Source organism: Ranitomeya variabilis, chromosome 5, assembly GCF_051348905.1.
Source record: "Ranitomeya variabilis isolate aRanVar5 chromosome 5, aRanVar5.hap1, whole genome shotgun sequence".
Classification (NCBI taxonomy): Eukaryota; Metazoa; Chordata; class Amphibia; order Anura; family Dendrobatidae; genus Ranitomeya; species Ranitomeya variabilis.
In genome coordinates, this window is record NC_135236.1 from 10,350,983 (window position 1) to 10,370,333 (window position 19,351).

Below are 19,351 nucleotides of genomic sequence, written 5' to 3' on the forward strand. Positions count from 1 at the left end.
GATGGTAGACGAAGGCCAGGAGAGGTATGTCAGTGACTGGAAGAATGATATCAACAACTCACAGAAACTGATTATGTACCGGAGCCTACAGAGAGACTACAGACTGGCCCCATACCTGGAGAAACTCCCGGACCCCAGAGATCGCAAGATCCTGAGCCGATATAGACTCAGTGCCCACAGTCTGGCCATCGAATGTGGCCGACACAGGCAGAACTACAAGCCCAGGGAGGAAAGACTGTGCCAACACTGCGATCAGGAGGCCATAGAGGACAAAACCCACTTCCTGCTACACTGCTCCAAATACTCAGCAGTGAGGGACACTCACTTCAGGAGACTCTCACATCTCTTCCCGGACTTCATAACCATGAAGGAGGAAGAGAAGACATATATCCTGCTGGGAGAAGAAGAGAGAGCAGTGGAGATAGCAGCGCGGTATGTGAGCGAATGTCATAGACTGCGAGAAAGAGAACTATGATGCCATGGACTATAGCCCCCACAATGGATCTGCCCCATCCACCTTCCCTATGCCATGGACTATAGCCTCCACCCTGGATCTGCCCCCATCCACCTCCCCTATGCCATGGACTATAGCCTCCACCCTGGATCTGCCCCCATCCACCTCCCCTACAGCTCCTACCCAACATCCCTACAGTCCCTATCCCCTATTGCCTTTATACACTTGCTTTGGCAAAACTGATGTGTATTTGGTCCTGCCAATAAAGCTTCTTTGAATCTTGAATCTTGTATACCCCCCTATACACACAGTATATACCCCCCTATACACACAGTATATACCCCCCTATACACACAGTGTATACCCCCTATACACACAGTGTATACCCCCCTTTACACACAGTGTATACCCCCTATACACAGTGTATACCCCCCTATACACACAGTATATACCCCCTATACACACAGTGTATACCCCCTATACACACAGTGTATACCCCCCTTTACACACAGTGTATACCCCCTATACACACAGTATATACCCCCTATACACACTGTATACCCCCTATACACACAGTGTATACCCCCTTTACACACAGTGTATACCCCCTATACTCACAGTTCATACCTCCTATACACTCTGTGTATACCCCCTATACACACAGTATATACCCCTATACACACAGTGTATACCCCCTATACACAGTGTATACCACCTATACACAGTGTATACCCCCTATACACAGTGTATACCCCCTATACACACAGTGTATACCCCCTATACCCACAGTATACCCCTTATGCACACAGTATATACCCCCTATACACAGTGTATACCCCCTATACACACAGTATATACCCCCTATACACACAGTGTATACCTCCTATACACACAGTATACCCCCTATGCACACAGTATATACCCCCATACACACAGTATATACCCCCTATACACAGTGTATACCCCCCCTATACACACAGTATATACCCCTATACACACAGTGTATACCCCCTATACACAGTGTATACCCCCCTATACACACAGTATATATCCCCCTATACACACAGTATATACCCCTATACACAGTATATCCCCCTATACACAGTATATCCCCCTATACACACAGTATACCCCCTATACTCTCAGTGTATACCCCATATACACACAGTATACCCCTATATACACAGTATACCCCCTATACACACAGTATATCCCCCTATACACAGTATAGCCCCCTATATATACAGTACACCCCCTATACACAGTATATTCCCCTATACACACAGTATACCCCCTATACACACAGTATATCCCCCTATACACTCCATATCCCCCTATACACACAGTATACCCCTATACACACAGTATACCCCTATACACTCCATATCCCCCTATACACACAGTATACCCCTTATAAACACAGTATATGCCCCTATACATACAGTATATCCCCCTATACACACAGTATATCCCCCTATACACACAGTGTATACCCCTATACACACAGTGTATACCCCCTATACACATAGTATAATCCCCTTATACACAGTATATCCCCTGTACACACAGTATATTCTCCTATACACACAGTATATCCCTCTATATACACAGTTGATCCCCTATACACACAGCATATTCCCCTATATACATAGTATATACCCCTATACACACAGTATATCTTCCTATACACACACTATATACCCCCATACACACAGTATATACCCCCATACACACAGTATATCCCCCTATACACAGTATACCCCTATACACACAGTATATACCCCCTATACACACAGTATATCCCCCTATACACACTATATTCACCTACACACAGTATATCCCCCTATACACACAATATATCCCTCTATACACACAGTATATCCCCCATATACACAGTATATCCCCTATACACATCATATCCCCCTATGCACACAGTATATCCCCTATACACAGTATATCCCCCTATACACACAGTATATCCCTCTATACACACAGTATATCTCCTATACACACAGTATATCCCCATATATACAAACAGTATATGTACATGTACATGAGAAAAGAGGTTACGTAAAGGGTTATAGATATCGTTTACAGTAAACAAATTTACAATGACAGACTGCTGCAGAGGGGGATGACCCTGTCCTTGTGGACTTACATTCTACGGTATATCTCCCCTATACACACAGTATATCCTTTCTATACACACAGTATATCCACTGTTGTGAACTCTATTTTTAGGCTCCCTCTAGTGGTCACAAGCGGTACTGTGTAGTGTTGTCTTTCTGCAGGTTGTCTGCATCAGCTGGTTCGTTATCCTTGGTTGGTTTCCTATTTAGCCCACCTGGATACTCAGTTCCTTGCCTGCTATCAATGTATTCAGTGCTCTTCAGATTCCTTGTGTCTACCTTGCTCCCAGCCTCTCCAAGACAAGCTAAGTTTTTGTCCGTTCATTTTTTGATTATCAGCATTCATCATGTTTCTTGTCCAGCTTGCTAAGATGTGATCTCCTCGCTTGCTGGTTGCTCTAGGGGACTGAGTTTCTCCCCCCACACCGTTAGTTGGTGCGGGGGTTCTTGAAATCTCAGTGTGGATATTTTGTAAGGGTTTTTTACTGACCGCATAGACCCCTTTTCTATTTTCTGCTATCTAGTATTAGTGGGCCTCATTTGCTAAATCTGTTTTCACCCCTGTGTATGTGCCTTCCTCTTACCTCACCGTTATTATTTGTTGGGGGCTTCTATATCTTTGGGGATTATTTCTCTGGAGGCAAGAGAGGTCTTTCTTTCTCTCTAGGGGTAGTTAGTTCCTCAGGCTGGCTCGAGACGTCTAGGATTTTTAGGCACGTTCACCGGCTACTTCTAGTGTGTTTGGATAGGTTCAGATTTGCGGTCAGTCCAGTTTGCCACCTCCCTAGAGCTTGTCCTATGTTTGTTACTTAGCTGGAGTATTCGTGATCCTCAACCACTAAGGATCATAACAGTATAGCAGGCCAAAAGAGTGTTTAATGCATCGCAGAAGTGGGATAAAAAGAAGACCTGAGTACATTTTTTTTTTCCTCCCGCTTTTCCTTTGCTGCAGTCTGTTTAGCTTCTTTCATCCCCTTGAACTCTGGGTGGTTTTGAGCTCAGCTGCAGACATGAATGTTCAGACTCTGACTTCTAGTGTGGATCATCTTACTGCACGGGTGCAAAGTATTCAGGATTTTGTTATTCATAGCCCTATGTCAGAACCAAAGATACCCATTCCTGAGTTGTTTTCTGGAGATAGATCTAGGTTTCAGAATTTTAAGAATAATTGTAAGTTATTTCTGTCTCTGAGACCTCGTTCCTCTGGTGATTCCGCTCAGCAAGTTAAAATTGTTATCTCCTTGTTGCGTGGCGACCCTCAAGATTGGGCTTTCTCTCTGGCGCCAGGAGATCCTGCATTGCTTAATGTAGATGCATTTTTTCTGGCTCTTGGACTGCTTTATGAGGAGCCTAATCTTGAGAATCAGGCAGAAAAAGCGTTGCTGGCTATCTCTCAAGGTCAGGATGAAGCAGAGGTGTATTGTCAAAAATTTCGGAAATGGTCGGTGCTTACTCAATGGAATGAGTGTGCCCTGGCTGCAAATTTCAGAGAAGGTCTTTCTGAGGCCGTTAAGAATGTTATGGTGGGGTTTCCCACCCCTACAAGTCTGAGTGATTCTATGGCTTTAGACATTCAGGTTGATCGGCGTTTGCAGGAGCGCAAATCTGCTCATCCTTTGGCGGTATTTTCTGAACAGAGACCTGAGTCTATGCAATGTGACCGAACTCTGACCAGAATTGAGCGACAAAGTCATAGACGTCAGAATGGGTTGTGCTTTTACTGTGGTGATTCTACTCATGTTATCTCAGCATGCTCTAAACGTTTAAAAAAATTCGCTAAACCTGTCACCATTGGTACTATACAGCCTAAATTTATTTTGTCTGTTACTTTGATTTGTTCTTTGTCGTCCTACCTGGTTATGGCTTTTGTGGATTCAGGTGCTGCCCTGAATCTGATGGATTTGTCGTTTGCCAGGCGCTGTGGTTTTGTCCTGGAGCCTTTGGAATTTCCTATTCCTCTGAGGGGAATTGATGCTACGCCATTGGCTGAGAATAAGTCTCAGTATTGGACGCAAATGACCATGTGCATGACTCCCGTACATCAGGAGGTGATTCGCTTTCTTGTTCTGCATAATTTGCATGATGTTGTCGTTTTGGGTCTGCCATGGCTGCAGGCTCATAATCCAGTTTTAGATTGGAAAGCTATGTCTGTGTCAAGTTGGGGTTGTCAGGGAATTCATGGCGATACTCCGTTGGTGTCTATTGCTTCTTCCACTCCTTCTGAGGTCCCTGAGTTTTTGTCTGACTACCAGGATGTATTTGATGAGCCCAGGTCCAGTGCCCTACCCCCTCATAGGGATTGTGACTGTGCTATAAATTTAATTCCTGGTAGTAAATTCCCTAAGGGACGACTTTTTAATTTGTCTATACCAGAGCATGCCGCGATGCGGAGTTATGTAAAGGAGTCTTTGGAGAAGGGACATATTCGCCCATCCTCTTCCCCTCTTGGTGCAGGTTTTTTTTTTGTGGCCAAGAAGGACGGTTCTTTGAGACCTTGTATAGATTATCGTCTTCTGAATAAAATCACAGTCAAATTTCAGTATCCTTTGCCACTATTGTCTGATTTGTTTGCTCGGATTAAGGGGGCCAGTTGGTTCACTAAGATAGATCTCCGTGGTGCGTATAACCTTGTGCGCATTAAGCAGGGAGATGAATGGAAAACAGCATTTAATACGCCCGAAGGCCATTTTGAGTACTTAGTGATGCCTTTTGGACTCTCTAATGCTCCTTCTGTGTTTCAGTCCTTCATGCATGACATCTTTCGAGAATATCTGGATAAATTTATGATTGTTTATCTGGATGACATTTTGGTCTTTTCTGATGATTGGGAGTCCCATGTGAAGCAGGTCAGGATGGTGTTTCAGGTCCTGCGTGCTAATGCTTTATTTGTGAAGGGCTCAAAATGCCTCTTTGGAGTACAGAAGGTCTCCTTTTTGGGTTTTATTTTTTCTCCTTCTACTGTGGAGATGGACCCAGTCAAGGTCCAGGCTATTCATGACTGGACTCAGCCTATGTCTGTTAAGAGTCTTCAGAAGTTCTTGGGTTTTGCTAATTTTTACCGTCGTTTCATCGCTAATTTTTCTAGCGTGGTTAAACCTTTGACGGATTTGACCAAGAAGGGTTCTGATGTGACTAATTGGTCTCCTGCGGCCATGGAGGCCTTTCGGGAACTGAAGCACCGGTTTTCTTCAGCTCCAGTCTTATGTCAACCAGATGTCTCTCTCCCCTTCCAGGTCGAGGTTGATGCTTCTGAGATTGGAGCAGGGGCTGTTTTGTCGCAGAGAAGCTCTGATGGCTCATTGATGAAGCCATGTGCTTTCTTTTCAAGAAAGTTTTCGCCTGCCGAGCGGAATTATGATGTTGGTAATCGGGAGTTGTTGGCTATGAAGTGGGCATTTGAGGAGTGGCGACATTGGCTCAAAGGAGCTAAACATCGTGTGGTGGTCTTGACTGATCACAAAAACCTGATTTACCTCGAATCTGCCAAGCGCCTGAATTCTAGACAGGCTCGTTGGTCGCTGTTTTTCTCCCGTTTCAACTTCGTGGTCTCATACCTGCCTGGTTCGAACAACGTGAAGGCTGATGCACTTTCTAGGAGTTTTGTGCCTGACTCTCCGGGAGTTTCTGAGCCGGCTGGTATTCTCAGAGAGGGAGTGATTTTGTCTGCCATTTCCCCAGATTTGCGACGAGTGCTGCAGAAATTTCAGGCGGATAGACCTGACCGTTGTCCACCAGAGAGACTGTTTGTCCCGGATAGATGGACCAGCAGAGTTATTTCCGAGGTTCATTCTTCGGTGTTAGTGGGTCATCCTGGGATTTTTGGTACCAGAGATTTGGTGGCTAGGTCCTTCTGGTGGCCTTCCTTGTCGCGGGATGTGCGTTCCTTTGTGCAGTCTTGTGGGATTTGTGCTCGGGCTAAGCCTTGCTGTTCTCGTGCCAGCGGTTTGCTTTTGCTTTTGCCTGTCCCGAAAAGGCCTTGGACGCACATTTCCATGGATTTTATTTCGGATCTTCCAGTATCTCAGAAAATGTCTGTCATCTGGGTGGTGTGTGATCGTTTTTCCAAGATGGTCCATTTGGTGCCCTTGCCTAAGTTGCCTTCCTCCTCCGATTTGGTTCCTCTATTTTTTCAGAATGTTGTTCGCTTGCACGGCATTCCTGAAAATATTGTGTCTGTTAGAGGATCCCAGTTTGTGTCCAGGTTTTGGCGGTCCTTTTTGTGCTAAGATGGGCATTGATTTATCTTTTTCGTCGGCCTTCCATCCTCAGACTAATGGCCAAACCGAGCGAACTAATCAGACGTTGGAAACTTATTTGTGATGTTTTCTTTCTGCTGATCAGGATGATTGGGTGACTTTTTTGCCATTGGCCGAGTTTGCCCTTAATAATCGGGCTAGTTCTGCTACTTTGGTTTCGCCTTTTTTCTGCAATTCTGGTTTCCATCCTCGTTTTTCCTCAGGTCAGGTTGAGTCTTCTGACTGTCCTGGGGTGGATTCTGTGGTGGATAGGTTGTAGCAGATTTGGAACCATGTGGTGGACAACTTGAGGTTGTCACAGGAGAAGGCTCAGCACTTTGCCAACCGCCGCCGCGGTGTGGGTCCCCAACTTCGTGTTGGGGATTTGGTGTGGCTGTCTTCTCGGTATGTTCCTATGAAGGTCTCCTCTCCTAAATTCAAGCCTCGCTTCATCGGTCCTTATAAGATCTTGGAAATCCTTAACCTGGTGTCTTTTCGTTTGGATCTCCCAGCATCGTTTGCCATTCATAATGTGTTCCATAGGTCTTTGTTGCGGAGGTATGTGGTACCTGTGGTTCCTTCTGTTGAGCCTCCTGCTCCGGTGCTGGTCGAGGGAGAATTGGAGTACGTGGTGGAGAAGATTTTGGATTCTCGTATCTCTAGACGGAGGCTTCAGTATTTGGTTAAGTGGAAGGGCTATGGTCAGGAGGATAATTCCTGGGTTGTCGCCTCTGATGTTCATGCGGCCGATTTGGTTCGTGCCTTCCACGCGGCTCATCCTGATCACCCTGGGGGTCTTGATGAGGGTTCGGTTACCCTCCTCAAGGGGGGGGTACTGTTGTGAACTCTATTTTTGGGCTCCCTCTAGTGGTCACAAGTGGTACTGTGTAGTGTTGTCTTTCTGCAGGTTGGCTGCATCAGCTGGTTCGTTATCCTTGGTTGGTTTCCTATTTAGCTCACCTGGATACTCAGTTCCTTGCCTGCTATCAATGTATTCAGTGCTCTTCAGATTCCTTGTGATTACCTTGCTCCCAGCCTCTCCAAGACAAGCTAAGTTTTTGTCCGTTCATTTTTTGATTATCAGCATTCATCATGTTTCTTGTCCAGCTTGCTAAGATGTGATCTCCTCGCTTGCTGGTTGCTCTAGGGGACTGAGTTTCTCCCCCCACACCGTTAGTTGGTGCGGGGGTTCTTGAAATCTCAGTGTGGATATTTTGGTAAGGGTTTTTTACTGACCGCACAGACCCCTTTACTATTTTCTGCTATCTAGTATTAGTGGGCCTCATTTGCTGAATCTGTTTTCACCCCTGTGTATGTGCCTTCCTCTTACCTCACCGTTATTATTTGTTGGGGGCTTCTATATCTTTGGGGATTATTTCTCTGGAGGCAAGAGAGGTCTTTCTTTCTCTCTAGGGGTCGTTAGTTCCTCAGGCTGGCTCGAGACGTCTAGGATTTTTAGGCACGTTCACCGGCTACTTCTAGTGTGTTTGGATAGGTTCAGATTTGCGGTCAGTCCAGTTTGCCACCTCCCTAGAGCTTGTCCTATGTTTGTTACTTAGCTGGAGTATTCGTGATCCTCAACCACTAAGGATCATAACAATCCTCCTATACACTCAGTGTATTCCCCCTATACACACAGTATATCCCCCTGTCAGGAAATAGGAAGAAGTTCTGACTATTTCAATTACACATACAGAGCTCTCAGCTGCAGTTTCCTGTGCCTGCGTGTGTAATCTTAAACCCATAATTTCCCCCTCATGAAGAATTTTTATGGCTTTGAGCTGTGACAGACAGGCTTTCCCTACACTACTCATTCCTCCCTCCCACCTGATACTGGTTAAAACTAGTACATACACATGGGATTCTATTGTTCTTTTAAAGTTGTATTTATTGGCACCGATTAGGGCTAGGGATATAAGGATTATATATTCTGGATGTCCATCGAGAGATCTATAACTCCCTGAAATCGCTAGAAGGTAAACCCAACAAGTGCAAGGAGCGGCTTTCTCCATAAGTGGGTCGTATAACTACACCGTATTTACACTTAAAAGAATCCCCCTGACATGGTGCACCTCCTGATAATTGTGTCGTCCGTATACGAGGTTCATACAGCGAGCTATGTCAAAAAATGGTTTGTCATACCTGTGAGAAAAGAGGAGTGCATTTCCTAACTCAGCCCACTCGGTGATGTCACAATGAGAGGGCATATCTTAACCCTGCTGAGTTGTGAGTGGGTCTTTTGTCCGGGGTCTAGCTGTTATACAGGGGTGATGCATCTGGATATATGCTCGCCCTTCCCCCACAGCACACGGTCAGCCATAAGATGATATGACATAATGAAATGTAAGTGTTCTTTTCAACTTTAATCCCATTTTATTTGCAATTGTACTGTATATACGACTTGTTTTCTTTATAATATCTTTTTACCTTTTGTAAACATTGCCTACCTTTTTTTGGAGTAAAGTATATAAAATTACTAGTTTTGTTTCTCCTCACGTTCTTCCCCCCTGTGTCTTACATACTGCCCTGTGTCTCACATTCTTCCCCTCCATGTCTCTCGTTCTTCCCCCCTGTGTCTCACATTCTGCCACTCTGTGTATCGCATTCTTCCCCTTCGTGTCTCGCATTCTGCCCCCGTATCCCCATTGTGCCCCGTGTTGTTCCCATTCCTGCCCCATGTGTTTCCATTCCTGCCTCCTGTGTTGTTTCCATTCCTGCCCCCTGTATTTCCATTCCTGCCTTTTGTATCTCCATTCCTGTCCCGTGTTTCCATTCCTGGCCCCTGTGTCTCACATTCTGCCTCCTGTGTTGTTTCCATTCCTGCCCCCTGTGTCTCACATTCTGCCCCCTGTGTTATTTCCATCCGACCCTGTCTCACATTCTGCCCCCTGTGTTGTTTCCATTCCTGCCCCCTGTGTCTCACACTCTGCCCCCTGTGTTGTTTCAATCCTACCCCATGTCTCACATTCTGCCCTGTGTTGTTTCCATTCTTGCCCCTTGTGTTGTTTCCATTCCTGCCTCCTGTATCTCACATTCTGCCCCCGGATGGCCGCATTCAGTAAAAATAAAAAAAATCATTTCTCCTTACCTGGCAGCGCTCCAGTGCTGACATCCATCCCAGGCATTTCAGCTCAGACTTGCTGGCGAATGACAATGACGTCATACACTGGCGATGTGCGCGCTGATGTCAGCTGCCAGCCTCCGATTGGCGGCTTTAACTGCGGAAATAGAACCTGTGTCGCGGGACCCGGGCTTGATGGGCAGATGAGACAGTGCCCGATGCGGGCCCCCTCTGTCCACCAGGCCCCATACACCAGTCAGGGCAGTAATGCCCTGATGGCGGCCCTGATGGAGAGGGTGTTTTTTTGGGCCCGCCACATCAACAACATCTTCCTGATCTGGCGTGGCAAAAAACAAGGCACACAGGTACATAAGGAGAGAGGACCCTGCCCGCGAGGGCTCACAGTCAGGATTTGTTTTTCCGTGACCTCAATAACAATGACTTAAATACACATTTATCTTACAATTCCAGTTACCATCAAGTTGAATTTTTGGATGTTTTGGTCAGGAGACACCACGATGGTCTCCTGCGCTCCGATGCTTTCCGTAAGGATACAGCGGTAAATTCGGTCCTTCATGCAAACTCCTCACATCCTCCTCATGTAATTAATTCTGTTCCCATTGGCCAATTCCTTCGTATAAAAAGAATAAGTTCGACTGAGGCAGACTTTGAATTTCGTGCAGAAAAAATGAAAAGCTGCTTTTTGGAGAGAGGATACAACAAAAGGTCCATCAAAAAAAGCGTACAACAGGGCTAGAAATACTGACCGTCAGAAGCTCCTTTACTCATCTAAGAAGCAGGAACCTGATAATCAGCTAAGATTTGTAACCCAATACCACTCTCAATGGAGTATGATGGATGAAATTGTAAAGAAACATTGGCATCGTGTCCGTGCGTGAAAATTTACATTAGTCTGACTACGTGGGCTCTCAAAGTGAGAGTGCGGGAGCATGTAAGAGATGTACTGGCTGCCAAGGACGAAGATGACTTTGATTCCCCGAAAAGCATCCCCAGGCACTTTAAGCAATACCACTCATGTGGCCTCCGTGCTAAGGGAATTGACGCATGGATCTTCGGGGTGGGAACTCAAGTCGCTTTCTGGCACAAAAGGAATCTCGCTGGATATGGAGACTCTGAACCCTACAACCACAAGGTTTTAACGAAACACTTAGTTTTGCTCCCTTTCTTTAAATTGCTTGCCCCTTTGTTGTTTGGCCTCGTTTGTGTCTTTGAATTATTTTTATTTACTTTTTATTGTTATTTTTGTGTATCATTTCTTTGTTCTTACATCTTACTTTTTATTCTAGCTGCCAGTTGTACCTTGCTCTGGTGATGTTAAATGGCCTTTGATGAATTTTATCCACACTATGGCACTATTATAGGATGTTTCCACTAACTTGTTATATTTAATAATTCACATATTCATACATTCATTCATGTGACCATGTGGGCGGTCCTTCATTCCCGCATGCATCCGATGATGTCCTTGGTGACGCAGGCTTCCTGGTGTGCAGCGGTGCATGCGACAGTCCATGGCCGGGTTACTTACTACTTACCTGTTTTGAGACACTTATTCCTACATGACATTTAACCTCACCCAGACTCGGTGATTCCACTCCCCTGGAAGAAGGTACTCCAGCCGAAACGCGCGTAGGGGTGGTGGCACCGCAGGTCTGAAGTAACTGCTTACCATCTTTATATTCTCTTTGCCAGTGGGCACTTTACTGCTTTTGTAATGTCTACTGGTGGTCTTATTTCTCACACCGGTCTAACATCCACCCGGTACGGTATGTAGATGAATACATGTGATTATATGTAGGCATTGTGAACCAACCTCTTTTTTTCCTCTGACCTGCAGTTCCAGTCTTTTGGTATTTCTCACTGTCAAATCACCTTTTGGTTTGGATTATAATACTTTTTGTCATTTTTTTACATAATTTTGTTAATAAAACAATATCCTGGTTATTCCTGGTTCGTTCATGTGCACTGTATACTATGTATAGAGCTCCTGTGTATAATGGTATTAATGGTGCGTCACGATAATGTAAAAATGCCATATTATGAGTTAAGTTCTAGAAGGTTCCATGGCACAGACACACTCTGCAGATTCGACCCCCCTTTCTCCCCCACTGCATTCGCTGATACAAAAACAAAGCCCTATGGCAGACACACTCTGTGCAACTTGATACCAATGTGTAGCAGCCCCCCACTGAGCAGTTTAAGGCCTTTAGCTGCGAAAGCCAGCCTCTGTGTAAATCCCTCATTCCCCCCTCCCACCTGATACCAGCCAAAATTGGTACAGAAACTGCACAGGACTCTATTGTTCTCTCAAAGTTATGTATACTAGAGCCGATCCGGGCAAGAGATATAAGGATTATATATTCCGGATGTCCATCGAGAGATCTATAGCTCACTGAAGTCGCTGGGAGCGAAACCCAATGAGCTGCAAGGAGCGGATTTCTCCGTAAGCGGGTCATGCAACTACCCCGTATTTACACTTGAAAGAATCCCCCCAATGTGGTGCACCTCCTGATCATTGTGTCGTTCGTATACGAGGTTCATACAGCACGCTAGGTATAAAAATGGTTTGTCATAACTCTAAGAAAAGGGGAGGATTCATCCTCTGAGGTCACCACAGGGGGAGTATCTTGGTTTTAGGATGGGAAATAAGTGAGTGAAGCATCAGTCTTCCAGTGTCTTTTGTCCGGGGTCTAGCTGCTAGACAGATGTGTGGTATGCATCTAGATGTGTCCCCTGAGCACATGGACAGCCGGGAGATGAAATGATCTGAACGAAATGTAAGTGTTTTTTCAACTTTAATCCCATTTTATTTGTAATTGTACTGTACATACGACTTGTCTACTTTTATAATACCTTTATATACTTCTGTAAACACTGCCTACCTTTTTTGGAGTAAAATATATAAAATTACTAGCTTTGTCTCTCCTTGCTCTAAAACGAACTGTCACATCCTCTGAAGTGAATTACGCTACTAATTTGGGTTGGCTCCGGACCCGTTACTACATAAAAAATCGGAGCTGGTGGCAGCGGATTTGTCCTGTGCAGTTGGGAGGCTTTGTAGCGACTGGCGGCGTTGATAATTATTGTTCCCACCTGAGTGGGAGTAGCTCTATCGCCCTCGCTGCAGTGTGCCCATTAGCCAGTACAAAGAAAGGCAGCCTTTCTGGCAACTAATCATCCTAGGTGCAGTTCCCTGTCTGACCTGAGGGTAAGGGGGCGCCAGAGAGCTGCAAGTTCCAAACCAGAACTGGGAAGTGGGATATAGATAAATCCTCTTCAGAAAGGAACCAGGGGCAACCAAACAACCCCGGTTCATGACAAATTGGTGAGAGTGGTGGGGATTATAAAGGTATCCTCCCCCTGAACCATGACATATTATTGATGGGATCCCTGACATATTGGTGGCAGCGGTGGGATCATAGAGCATTAGTAATCTGGTTTGAGGAATCATTCCTCTCACTAATAACTTGCACAGTTCTTGCGAGGACTTGGCACAAAAAGGTTTTGGAGAGCGAGCTCAGTGTTTACTAGTCCTGAGACAATAGTATGTACTTGCGATTATCCCCTCCCTTTCCTTTCGTTTTTCTATCCTATCTTTTATTTGGCAATGTTGGCCACAAAAAGAGAAGCCTGTTACACCCAGCAGAAGGACACTTTTGTTGGAGTATGCACGTACCACGGCCTGGACCCCCAGGGCAAAACCAAGGTCCAAATGGTCAATGTGGTGCAATGCCTGATGCAATGTGAAGCAGACCAAGCCTGGCCGCAGAGCCCAGTGGCCGCAGAAGCCAGCACCAGTGAAAATGGTGCTGCAGCAGAGGTCCAACCACTGAATGCCGGACCTACTAGCAACCAGGGCGGATCGGACCCCAACCTGCAGGCGGCCTTGGAACAACTCCCCGCCGGCGACCGTGATGGATGTCTGCAAGTGATCCAGCAATACCAGGAGAGAGCCGAGTGGGAGTACAAGCTGGAGTTAGCCCGACTCCAGGGGCCGAGGTTGTCCCAGTCTGGCGGCGAGCCCAACAGTGCTCCGTCCCCTGAAACCCCGGCCAGACGGAACTCTGGCCGCTGCCCTGTGTGAGGAGCCCTGCACCAGTGGGGTCACGGGATGGGCACACTGATTGGCTGCAGCGGTCATATGAGAGAGTAGAGTCAGGTGTGGCGCTGATTAGCTGTCGTGGTCACCTGACATCCCCAGGTAGAAGGCGGAGACCTGCGGGGACACTAACAGCAGCACACAGGAACATCTGGAGGTCCAGTATGTGTCATTTTATTGTAAGACCAGCATGGATCATTACTGCATTAACAAAATCTAATGGACGACCCGTTCTAGTCTTCATTCTGATCACATGATCATCCCCACCAATCACGTCCCTCTGTAATCTGTGAACGGAGCCAAACAGCGCCGGTCACAAGGAAGTGGCCATTCCCGATACTGCAGCTCAGACCACCATCACTTCTGCAGGCGCAAAACTGCAGTACTGAGAACGTCCACTACACAGAGCGTGGCGCTGTGCTGCCCACGATCAGTGCTGATCACGGGGTGTCAGGTCTCACCAATCCTGAAGGCTCAGGCGAGTCACGTGACCCCACATCATCAGATTTATTTTTCCTGTCTCATACACGGTGGGGATATAACCGTCCGTATTCGGTGTCGGTGTGCTTCCATTATCTATATTCTATGCAGAAAACATGAAGTTAAAAAGAAGCGAGCGAATAAACAAGAAAGGTTTCCATTCACTGACAGCAAGCAGGACTATTGTAAGCGGCGGCACCATGCTGCTCCCGGCACTCCGCAGGCGTCAGAGTCTCAGGTTCTCGTACACGTTACTTTCCGAGATGGTTTTCTTTGGTTTCTGTGGAAGGAAATAATCATTGAGTGATAGAAACATGGCGACCATCAGGCCTGAGCCGTCAGCTGCCACAGATGGTGAAGTATGCCGCTCCGCACTGTATACACCGGTAACGCCGCTCCGCGCTGTATACACCGGTAACGCCGCTCCGCTCTATACACCGGTAACGCCACTCTGCGCTGTATAGACCGGTAACGCCGCTCGGCGCTGTATACACCGGTAACGCCGCTCCACACTGTATAGACCGGTAACGCCACTCTGCGCTGTATACACTGGTAACGCTGCTCCGCACTGTATACATCGGTAACGCCGCTCCGCGCTGTATACACCGGTAACGCCGCTCCGCGCTGTATACACCGGTGATGCCGCTCCGCGCTGTATACACCGGTGACGCCGCTCCGCGCTGTATACACCAGTGACGCCGCTCTGCACTGTATACACCAGTGACGCCGCTCCGCGCTGTATACACCGGTAACGACACTCCGCACTGTATACACCGGTAACGCCGCTCCGCACTGTATACACCGGTAATGCCGCTCTGCGCTGTATAGACCGGTGACGCCGCTCCGCGCTGTATACACCGGTAACGCCGCTCCGCACTGTATACACCGGTAACGACGCTCCACACTGTATACACCGGTGACTCCGCACTGTATACACCGGTAACGCCGCTCTGTGCTGTATACACCAGTACCACCTCCTGTACTGTACTCCGGTCACCGGTACCACCTCCTGTACTGTACCCCGGTCACCGATACCACCTCCTGTACTGTACTCCGGTCACCACCGGTACTACCTCCTGTACTGTGTACTGGTCACCGATACCACCTCCTGTACTGTACTTCGGTCACCGGTACTACCTCCTGTACTGTGTACCGGTCACCGGTACCACCTCCTGTGCTGTACTCCGGTCACCGGTACCACCTCCTGTACTGTACCCCGGTCACCGATACCACCTCCTGTACTGTACTCCGGTCACCACCGGTACTACCTCCTGTACTGTGTACTGGTCACCGGTACCACCTCCTGTACTGTACTCCGGTCACCGGTACTACCTCCTGTACTGTGTACCGGTCACCGGTACCACCTCCTGTGCTGTACTCCAGTCACCGGTACCACCTCCTGTACTGCACTCCGGTCACCGGTACCACCTCCTGTGCTGTACTCCGGTCACCGGTACCACCTCCTGTGCTGTATACTGGTCACCGGTACCACCTCCTGTGCTGTACTCCAGTCACCGGTACCACCTCCTGTGCTGTATACTGGTTGTCACGATATGGTAAGAAATATCATATAAGTTTAGTTTCTCTTGTCAGCCCAGGATGTGGGCTAAGAAACCCCCCCTTCTCTTTTACTTCAGAGTTGAGCTTGCCTTTCCACTGTACATGGGGGAAGAGAGTTTTATTGACAAAAGGTATTTACGACCAGCATTTCCTGTAGTAGAAAGTGCTCAGCTTTAACTGTTAGAGAAGATTCTAGAACCATGCGGTCCTTTGTTCCATTTTTGTAAGATATCAGGCAAACGATTTAAAATATGAACACAAAAATATATCGTCCTAATCCCACTCGGAGGATCTACCCATCACTCTAAGCATCAGCGTCTAACTCCATTGGGTGAAGAAGTAGGGATTGCTCTGTAAATAATAGGACATATTTGATCTCACTAGAATGCCAGCGATAATACGAGATGAATGCTGGTTTTATTACGGCTATGAGATGTTCAGCAGCGGAATTACAAGTCTTAGAAAGATTTAGCTTATACTTAGTCAGAATGTAGAGAGAGGAGGGTCTGGGATAGCCAGCCCTTGTGGTGATGTCACCGAGCTAAGCTATAACTGTTTTGGCCGGACTCCAGCAGTCAGTCTGTTGCTGGAAGAACATGTGGGTCTGACCTGAAGAGCTGTACCTCATGCATTGGGATTTTTGGGAGCCCCTCCCCCTAGCATGGTGGTTGCCTGAACTGATATGAACTAAGAACATGTGAGTTATCTTTTCTTCCTTTAATCCTTTTATTTTCATAATTACCTTGTACATATTTGCAATTGTCTCATTTGTAACATCTTTGTAAAATATTTTAGAAACACTGCCAAAAAATCATTTATGGGGTATAATATTTAATACTAGTTCGTTCTTCCTGCCCTAAACCGTACCCTGTCGCTGAAGGGAATTACGCTACTGTTTTGGGTTAGCTTCGGACCCGTTTAATTGGAGCTGGTGGCGGCACTACCGTGTGCAGGCCTTTGGGTGACATTGCAGCGACTGCGGCTTGATAATTATTGTTCCTGCCTGAGTGGGAGTAGTTATCGCGTCGCTGCAGCTTGCCCAATAGCCAGTACATAGCAGGCAGCCTTTCTGGCGACTAATTACCCTAGGTGCAGTACCTAATCTGACCTGAGAGTAAGGGGGACGCCAGAGAGCTGCCAAGGTTTAAGTGGAACTGTAAGCGGGATATACACAAATCCCTGCAGTTCATGGTATATTGAAGAGCAGTGGGATACCTAACATAAGCCCCTGCTGTAAACTAAGAGGTCAATAACCTTGTGTGTGTTCTTTTCATCACATTGTGGCAGTGTAGGGATAACTAGGATAAGCCCCCTGCACATGTGATAGCCGTCTGCTGGTCTAAAGTCACCCCGATCCGTGACATATTGTGGGCAGCGGCTAAGGGATCGTGACAATTGGTGACAGTCACGGTGTGAATCGTGACACTGGTCACCGGTACCACCTCCTGTGCTGTATACTGGTCACCGGTACCACGTCCTGTGCTGTACTCCGGTCACCGGTACCACCTCCTGTGCTGTACTCCGGTCACCGGTACCACCTCCTGTGCTGTACTCCGGTCACCGGTACCACGTCCTGTGCTGTACTCCGGTCACCGGTACCACCTCCTGTGCTGTACTCCGGTCACCGGTACCACCTCCTGTGCTGTACTCCGGTCACCGGTACCACCTCTTGTGCTGTACACCGGTCACCGGTACTACCTCCTGTGCTGTACTCCGGTCACCGATACCACCTCCTGTGCTGTACTCCGGTCACCGGTACCAACTCCTGTGCTGTACTCCGGTCACCGGTACCACCTCATGTGCTGTACACCGGTCACCGGTACCACCTCCTGTGCTATATGCCGGTCACCGGTACCACCTCCTGTACTGTACACCGGTCACCGGTACTACCTCCTGTGTCATGATCTCAATGGCAAGAGAACATAGCATAAGCATATATAGGAACTAGCTCTTGGAAGATGGGAACTGAGCTGACCATGAACTAAACCTAACGCACAACTAGCAGTGGCCGGGTAGCATGCCTACGTTGGTTCTAGATGCCCAGCCCAGCCGGAGGACTAAATAAAGCTAGCAGAGGAAAATATTAGTCCTAGCTCACCTCTAGAGAAATACCCCGAAAGGAGACAGAGGCCCCCCACATGTATTGGCGGTGAGTTGAGATGAAATAACAAACGTAGTATGAAAATAGGTTTAGCAAATTTGAGGTCCACTTACTACATAGCAGAAGACAGAAAGGACACTTTCATGGTCAGCTGAAAACCCTATCAAAAAACACCATCCAGAAATTACTTTAAAACTCTGGCATTAACTCATAACACCAGAGTGGCAATTCCCGTTCACAAGAGCTTTCCAGACACAGTAACGAAACTACAGCTGTGAACTGGAACAAAATGCAAAAACAAACATGGACAAGAGTCCAACTTATCTAGTAGTTGTCTAGGAGCAGGAACAAGCACAGAGAGGCTTCTGATAACATTGTTGACCGGCAAGCAACTAACAGAGCAGCAAGGTTATATAGCGACTCCCACATCTTGATGGGAACAGGTGAACAGAGAAGATGAAGACACCAGTTCAATTCCACCAGTAGCCACCGGGGGAGCCCAGAATCCAAATTCACAACAGTACCCCCCCCTCAAGGAGGGGGCACCGAACCCTCACCAGAACCACCAGGGCGATCAGGATGGGCCCTATGAAAGGCACGAACCAGATCGGAGGCATGAACATCAGATGCATTCACCCAAGAATTATCCTCCTGGCCGTATCCCTTCCACTTGACCAGATACTGGAGTCTCCGTCTGGAAACACGAGAGTCCAAAATTTTCTCCACAACGTACTCCAACTCACCCTCAACCAACACCGGAGCAGGAGGCTCAACGGAAGGCACAACCGGTACCTCATACCTGCGCAATAATGACCGATGAAAAACGTTATGAATAGAAAAGGATGCAGGGAGGTCCAAACGGAAGGAAACAGGGTTAAGAATCTCCAATATCTTATACGGGCCGATAAACCGAGGCTTAAACTTAGGAGAAGAGACCCTCATAGGGACAAAACGAGAAGACAACCACACCAAATCCCCAACAGAAAGCCGAGGACCAACACGACGGTGGCGGTTGGCAAAAAGCTGAGTCTTCTCCTGGGACAACCTCAAATTGTCCACCACCTGCCCCCAGATCTGATGCAATCTCTCCACCACAGCATCCACTCCAGGACAATCCGAAGATTCCACCTGACCAGAGGAAAATCGAGGATGAAACCCCGAATTACAGAAAAACGGGGACACCAAAGTGGCAGAGCTGGCCCGATTATTGA

The 19,351-nt window shown here is 47.2% G+C and overlaps 1 protein-coding gene across 2 annotated transcripts in view; it reads right to left on the reverse strand.

Annotated features, from left to right (window-relative positions):
* Positions 1 to 14,152: 14,152 nt before the first annotated feature.
* NFAM1 (NFAT activating protein with ITAM motif 1) overlaps positions 14,153 to 19,351 on the reverse strand; it is a 66,027-nt gene continuing 60,828 nt past the window's right edge. Inside the window, exon 8 of one of the 2 annotated variants that reach the window (XM_077261572.1) lies at positions 14,153 to 14,759. In XM_077261572.1, coding sequence (XP_077117687.1) covers positions 14,706 to 14,759 — 54 coding nt within the window. In that variant the 3' untranslated portion in view covers positions 14,153 to 14,705. The remainder of the gene's footprint in view (positions 14,760 to 19,351) is intronic. The other variant, XM_077261573.1, reaches the window with a different exon arrangement.